Raw genomic sequence first — 7,115 nt, 5'->3', positions numbered from 1 at the left:
AAATGACAAAACAAACCTTGGATTTATATTTCCTAATTATTTAAGTAATTTGATTTATGTAAAATATTATTCTTATTATTATTATTAAATAACTTATTTTTATAATTAGTATTTAAAAAAATTATTTGTTTTTTAATGTATTAAATTTAATTTAAAAAAAATAAGGTGGAGTGATGTCTTAGTGGTTGGTATCCGATGTTATTGGTTAGGGAATATTGTGCCAACAGTAAGGGGTGGGTTTCACGGATCACCTAAGCCTATGAAAATTCCTATATGAAATAATTGCCCCCTTCTGTTTCGACAGTATTTTTTGTCTTCGTTATTCACCTTCGTTTTCACACTCTACTGCTCTACTGTCCCTCTCTATCAAGTCCAGGTCAGTCTCTCTCTTCTTCTCTTCCTCGTATGCCCTATTTTGCCTTCCGAACTTCAGCTCTATGTTCTTCACATTTCAAGTATTCATGTATCTAAGAGGCATTATCGATATGCTTTTAATTGATTTTGCTGATAAACACCCCATTTGGGGTTTTGGGTCATTGTAAAAAACTTAATCGAACGAATATATCTCATTTTCGATGTTTTCTTCAATTTTTTCAGTTATGTTTCTGATAAAAATTCTGTCTTTAGGTTTCTCTGTAGTCATTTTCTTGTCTAATGGTTAAAAGAAGAATAGTCGATTGATTTTTTTTCTTCATTTACTCTGAATATGAATCTAGTCAGATGTTCTTTACTTTTAACCCCCACACATTCGTATTAAATTTAAGGTTTGAAGTTGATTCTTTATAAACTTACCATGCACAGAAGAATGTTTTCAGCAACCGTATGTTCAATTTTAATTGCGTATCTTCATTTTCTTTGTAATTATTGAAGGATACAAGTTAAAACCAATCAAATTGATACAACACAACAACATATCGAGTGTTTATCGATTAAATCATTAGAAGCTAAAAGGGGTTTGTTAATTTTCAATGGCAGACAATATAATGGAAGAAATACAGTCTCAATCAGATAACTACAGATCTTCATCATCTTCAGCCAGTAGTCCAATTACTAAATTACCCTCCAGTCACTTCTACTACTTAAGAAAACCCGGTTCTTTAAGAAACCCAATTTCATTCGAGGATTCACCAGATTGGGACGACACAGATGTTGAGCTCAAGGTGGAGGAGGGTCGCGACACCATTAACGCCGCCACCACAACAGCTTCACCATCTCCTTCCAAACTTAATAGCAGGTCCACGTCATCATCATCACCACCACCACCATCCCCACCACCACCGGTGGCTAGAAAGATTTCAGGCGCTTCAATTGTATGGAAGGATTTAACAGTCACCATAAAGAGTAAAAGAAAGTATTCCGATAGGGTCATAAAAAGCTCAAATGGATTTGCTTTACCTGGAACAATTACAGTGATCATGGGACCTGCAAAATCGGGGAAATCTACCCTTTTGAAAGCTCTTTCAGGTAATGGGCTGTTTCGTCATTTTTTTTTTGTTTCCAATTTATTTTAATTAAACTTTAACATAATGTTATTTATGATTGTATGATTTAGGAAGGTTGGATGATTCCGCAAAAGTATATGGTGAAGTATTTGTAAATGGCGCAAAGTCATCCTTGCACTATGGATCATATGTAAGACTCCAAGATTACTACTTGATAAAAAGAGTTAATTTCTCCATAAACGAAAGCTCTTAACATATTCCTTTTTCCATTTATAGGGATTTGTCGGGAGGAAAAACACACTTATTGGCTCACTAACAGTGCGTGAATATCTCTACTACTCAGCACTACTTCAACTTCCTGGTTTCTTGTGTGAGAAAAAAAGTATTGTTGAGGATGCAATTCTCGCAATGTCATTGAATGATCATGCAAACAAGCTTATAGGCAGCCATTGTTGTACAAAGGGTCTTTCTAAAGGTGAAAAAAGACGCATCGCCATTGCTAGGGAGCTCATAACGAGACCACATCTTTTGTTCATAGATGAGCCTCTGTATCATCTCGACAGGTCACTTTACAACTTTTATTTTTATATATTGCATTCAAGCTGTTCGATGAAATGCCTAAGAGAATATTGAATCTTAAATATACAGTGTCTCTGCACTACTTATGATGGTGACATTAAAGAAGCTTGCAAGCAATGGGTTGACACTTATTTTCACAATTTACCAAAGTAGCACTGAAGTTTTTGGTCTGTTTGACCGAATTTGTCTTCTTTCAAATGGAAACACTTTGTTTTTTGGAGAGACATTGGCTTGCTTGCAGGTAAAAGTTTCATTTAAAAAATATCATGTTTTAATTTTATAAAGAAAAGGGTACTTTTGTAATTTTGTAAATGTTCTTTATTCTATACGAATGCAGCATTTCTCAAATGCTGGATTTCCTTGCCCCATCATGCAAAGTCCTTCTGATCACTTTCTTCGTGCCATAAATACAGACTTTGACCGGATTATTTCAGTCTGCAAAAATTGGCAGGTAAGTGTTTTTTTATTTGTGCAAATTACAAAAAAAAAAAAAAAAAAAAACTTTATTACTTTAATTTTTTTTTCCATCAAATCATTTGTTTCAAGTTAACCATTTTGACTGTTTATATAATGTCAAAATGGTTATTTGAAAAAAAAAATGTCTGAAACTTTTATGGCTTCAATTTGATTGAAAAATAATAAAGTATTAACCGGTTAAGCCACAAAATGGCCCAAAGCATAACCGTTTTTTTTTTTTTTTTTTTTTTTTTTTTTTTTTTTTTTTTTAAGTTTAGGATTAGTCTCATAAAAAACCTTATAGTTTGTGTTTTTTCCGGATTAAACCTCAAATTTATTTTTTGCCTGAAAAAGACCATGTATTTTTTCATTTTTTTCCAATCTGGCCCTTTAAGTCATTTTTTTCCAAAAAAATTGTAAAATGCGAGGGTTTTTTTGAGAAAAACTTAAAAAGTTGAGGGTTTATTTGGAAGCATATAGAAGGTTGAGGGTCTTTTTTGGTAAAAAAATACAAAGTTGAGGGCTTTTTCAGAAAAAATAAAAAAAATACAAGTCCTTTTTCATTGAAAAAATAAATTTGAGGTATAATCCGGAAAAAACACAAAATATAAGATCTTTTACGAGATTAACCATTTTATTTATTTTTACAATTTCCTCTTTTTAATAATCGGAGTTTTTCCATAAACTTTGGCAGGATGACAATGGGGATCTTTCATCGGTTAATATGGACACTGCAATAGCAATTCGTACGCTTGAAGAAACCTACAGATTGTCTGCTGACGTGGCAGCAGTTGAGACAATGATACTAAGGCTAACCGAAAGGGTATACAATAACTAATAATTATATTTCATTTTTCATTTTTCCTTTTTTTAAAATAATTATTTTAGGTGTGTTAGCATGTATGATTATGAATCTTAACTAAAGTTATGACAATAGGAAGGCCCGTTGCTCAAAAGCAAGGGTAAGGCAAGCAGTGTGGCAAGAATTGCAGTATTGACTTGGAGATCATTTTTGATTATGTCAAGGGAGTGGAAATATTATTGGCTTCGGTTAATTCTTTGCATGATGCTTTCGCTATGTATTGGCACTATGTTTTCGGGATTAGGTCATTCGCTATTGTCCGTTGAGGTATGTTTTATAAAATTTGTGTTGGGGTTTATGTTTTTTTTTTGTTTTTATAAAATATGTAAATCCCAAAAAAAAATTATATGATACCAAATAGGTTAATAAAATAGAGTGTTAGCATAACTATAGAGTGTTTTAGGAATTATATGTTAAAACGAGGGAAATTGAGTAATCTAACTGTAATGTAATGTGTATTCAAAGAAAATAACCAAAAAAATTTGTTTTTGGCAAAAATAAATACCATGTTCGGAAACAAAAATTACTTTTTCTGACAAAAAAAATCATTTCGGACCGACATTTCGGATTCCGGATTGAAATTTCGGAGTTCGAAAAAGTAACTCTAGAATTTCAAGAACAAATCCGAAATCAGATGAACAGTTTTAAAATTTTGAGAAAAAAGTTCGTTTTTATTAAAGCTAACAAAAAGTTGAACAAAAATAGTAAATAGGAAATATATAGAATATTATGGCTTAAAATCAAAATTTGTTTGAAAAATGGTGATGTTAATTATGAAACACTTCGAAATAGAAATTTCGGATACAAGTGGAGAAATTTCTTTGAAAAACAATTGCAAAAAAAAAAAGAACTCCGGAAGAATAGTCCGGAATGGGGGCATACGGGAAAAACCGAAAAGTTGGTAATTTTTCAAAAACTAAAAAACAAAAGTGGTTATTTTCTTTGAAAAACTTATTTATAATGGTTAGTTTACTTAATTTCCCTTAAAACAATCTTACTATTTTTATGTATATAGCCCTATGGTTCGTATGACTTTGTAGTAATGTCAATGTAGTAATGTCAATGTGTTATGTCGCATGCACATAATCCAACACTTTGAATTTACACTTTTGACTAATCATTTATTCTTTTCTAATTAACCAAATCATGTCGCAAGTGAAAAAAATGAAAAAATAATTTCTTTTGATGGTTTGCAGATGAGAGTTGCTGCGATCTTTATGTTTATATCTTTTACGTCGCTTTTAAGTATTGTTGGAGTACCTATGCAATTAAAGGAGGTGAAGGTGTATGCTTGTGAAGATTCAAATGGACATTCGGGAGGATTTGTTTTCTTAATGGGTCAATTCATGGCTAGCATTCCCTTCATGTTTCTCATCTCAATTTCATCAAGTCTAGTCTTCTACTTCCTCGTTGAGCTTCGAAGCGAGTTTAGCCATTTGATGTATTTTGTGCTCAACTTTTTCATGTGTCTTTTGGTTAACGAAGGCCTCATGTTGGTTGTTGTCACCATATTGCAAGATACGTTTTCGAGTATTTCAACGCTCGTGTTTATACACGTAAGTCTGTGATGCTAACAAATATCTTATGTAGCATCCACACGTTGTGCACGTACCAAGATATTGTCAATGTCTGCTTTAGACAGACAACTTGACACAACAATTTGTACTACTCTAATCCGAGCACTTAACTAAAGAGTTCTTATGGGATCTGGTGCCTTCACATTTATACTGATCATAAGAGCCTCAAATACTTGTTCAGTAAGAAGGATTTAAGATTTGAATATGATCTAATGAATGATTACGACTGTGAAGTCTTATATCATCCAGGAAAGGCAAATGTGGTAGCAACGTTTTAAAGGCATGAGGTCATAGACTTTATGGTTAAGTGTGTTTGGACGAGAGCAGTACTAGGATGGGTGACTCCCTGGAAAGTTCTCGTGCCAGGTTGCCCAAAACAGACAATATTGAGGATCTTACATCTCTTATTGTGTAATAAAGAATATAATTTTGAGGATTAAACAACTTTTTTCGTTATGCTTTTGATTTTACAGGTAGTGATGATGCTTTCGGCTGGCTATTTTCGAATTCGAAGTGCTTTGCCTAGGCTAGTATGGATGTACCCTCTATCCTACATTACTTTCCATACATTCTCAATTCAGGTAGAGTTCATGATACTCTTTGGTTAAGTTATTGTGATTTTCCAAGATTACCCTCGATCAACTTATGTAATCACTATATATATATATTTTTTGTTTTAGGGAATCTTGGAGAATGAATATAGTGGAGTTTCATTTGCAGTGGGGGAAATGAGGACAGTTTCGGGTTATCAAGCTCTTGAAAACGTATATGATGTGTCTCCGAATGAACATTCCAAGTGGAAAAATTTATATATTCTTTCTTTTATGGCTATTTGTTATCGAGTTCTTGTGTTCCTTTTGCTACATATTCGTGTCAAGAAGAATGTTTCTTTATTCAGATTTGTATGTTGTAAAATGAAGATCAATGTCGCACAATGAATAAATATATGTTGTTTTTTATGGGTTTTGAGTTGTTCATGGACATTACTGTAAGTTGTAGAGCTTTTGTTAACTGTTTATTTGATGTGTATCTTATACTTCATTCAAGGGTTAACACTTTTTCCCCCAACTTTTTATACAACTTCTAAAAAAAAAGATTTCAACATTTTTACAACTTTTTATTTATTTATTTATTACGGTGGACTTATATTTTTCACATTTAACACAATTTATTCAGATATTGTGAGAAATACTTTTGTTTTATACTTTTCCTTTTACATTTTGACTTTTGTGTTTTCAAAATTAAACATAAGGAAAAGATGTTCGTCGTCAATTTTGGGAAAGAAAAAATGATTTATGGACTTTGCAAATAATGGTAATAAATTTTAAAAAGACATGTCTTAACAGATGCATTTTGTTTATAAAGGATGACATTTTTAATCGATATAACAGTATTTTACTTAAATACGTATGAAAAATTATAAAAGCGTGAGTAGAGATATTAAAGAAAAATTGTAAAAAAAGGTTGGATTTTAGCTGATTTTTTTTAATAGAAGCTGAAAAAGAAATTTTCAATTTTTCTTTGTTGGAAAACTCAATATTGTAAAAATTCAGATTAGTTCCCGATTAATCTCTGATTAATCCCTAGGCCCTACTCAACCAACTAGAGGACGCCTAACGATTAATCTCTGCATACATAATGAGTGAAACAATGTAAAACGATGAAATTTTAATACTTTGAAAAATTATATCTCAATAGAAAGTTAGAAACTATTTGATGTATGGTTAGTGTTTGTATTCATATTAACCTATTTTGTTATTATATTAACGGTATTTACGAACTTTGATATGATATTAGTCATATTTAATTTTTTAAAATTCAAGAAATTAGCAATTGATGGTCCTCGATTAATCTCTCGATTAATCTCTGCTAGCCGATTAATCCCGTAGTTGAACGTTTTTTACAATTTTGAGAAAACTTAGCCAAAACTATAAGATGAAAGTTGACATAGTTTACTAATACCATGTAGAAAGAATGAAAAAATATATTAAAATGTTTTTTTGGTCATTTAAGGATGTACAAAATCATACTTAAAAATATAACAAAATGCGAGATGTACCGTAAGGAATACCACTCCCTGGCACTGGCACGTGGTACCGTGAAAGATGCATGTTTAGTGAGTTCATGAACCCACTACTTGACTCTCCTTTATTCATTTATATGTATCATATATAGTAATAAATCGTACCAAATGATATG

General features: G+C 31.7%; 1 protein-coding gene across 1 annotated transcript; it reads left to right on the top strand.

Moving 5' to 3' along the window:
- The first annotated feature begins 251 nt into the window (after positions 1-251).
- LOC145120393 (ABC transporter G family member 3-like) lies at positions 252-5,875 on the top strand. The gene is made up of 11 exons (XM_079056221.1): positions 252-376; positions 976-1,464; positions 1,553-1,632; positions 1,719-2,005; positions 2,091-2,262; positions 2,359-2,472; positions 3,172-3,300; positions 3,415-3,606; positions 4,536-4,895; positions 5,390-5,497; positions 5,597-5,875. The coding sequence occupies exons 2-11, from the start codon at positions 984-986 to the stop codon at positions 5,852-5,854; spliced, it is 2,181 nt and encodes a 726-aa protein (XP_078912347.1). The 5' UTR covers positions 252-376; positions 976-983; the 3' UTR covers positions 5,855-5,875.
- The last annotated feature ends 1,240 nt before the right edge of the window (positions 5,876-7,115 follow it).

The sequence above is a fragment of the Lactuca virosa genome, chromosome 6, assembly GCF_052849685.1.
Source record: "Lactuca virosa cultivar CGN04683 chromosome 6, Lactuca_virosa_CGN04683_v6, whole genome shotgun sequence".
In the NCBI taxonomy this organism is placed as follows: Eukaryota; Viridiplantae; Streptophyta; class Magnoliopsida; order Asterales; family Asteraceae; genus Lactuca; species Lactuca virosa.
Note: the sequence above shows the minus strand (reverse complement) of the source record. Positions and strands in the feature narration are given on the sequence as shown.

Coding starts and splice junctions, on each gene's coding strand:
- LOC145120393 (XM_079056221.1), top strand. CDS start 984: ATGGAAGAAATACAGTCTCAATCAGATAACTACAGATCTTCATCATCT. Junction 2,006..2,090: donor CCTCTGTATCATCTCGACAG/GTCACTTTACAA, acceptor TTAAATATACAG/TGTCTCTGCACTACTTATGA. Junction 3,301..3,414: donor TACTAAGGCTAACCGAAAGG/GTATACAATAAC, acceptor TTATGACAATAG/GAAGGCCCGTTGCTCAAAAG.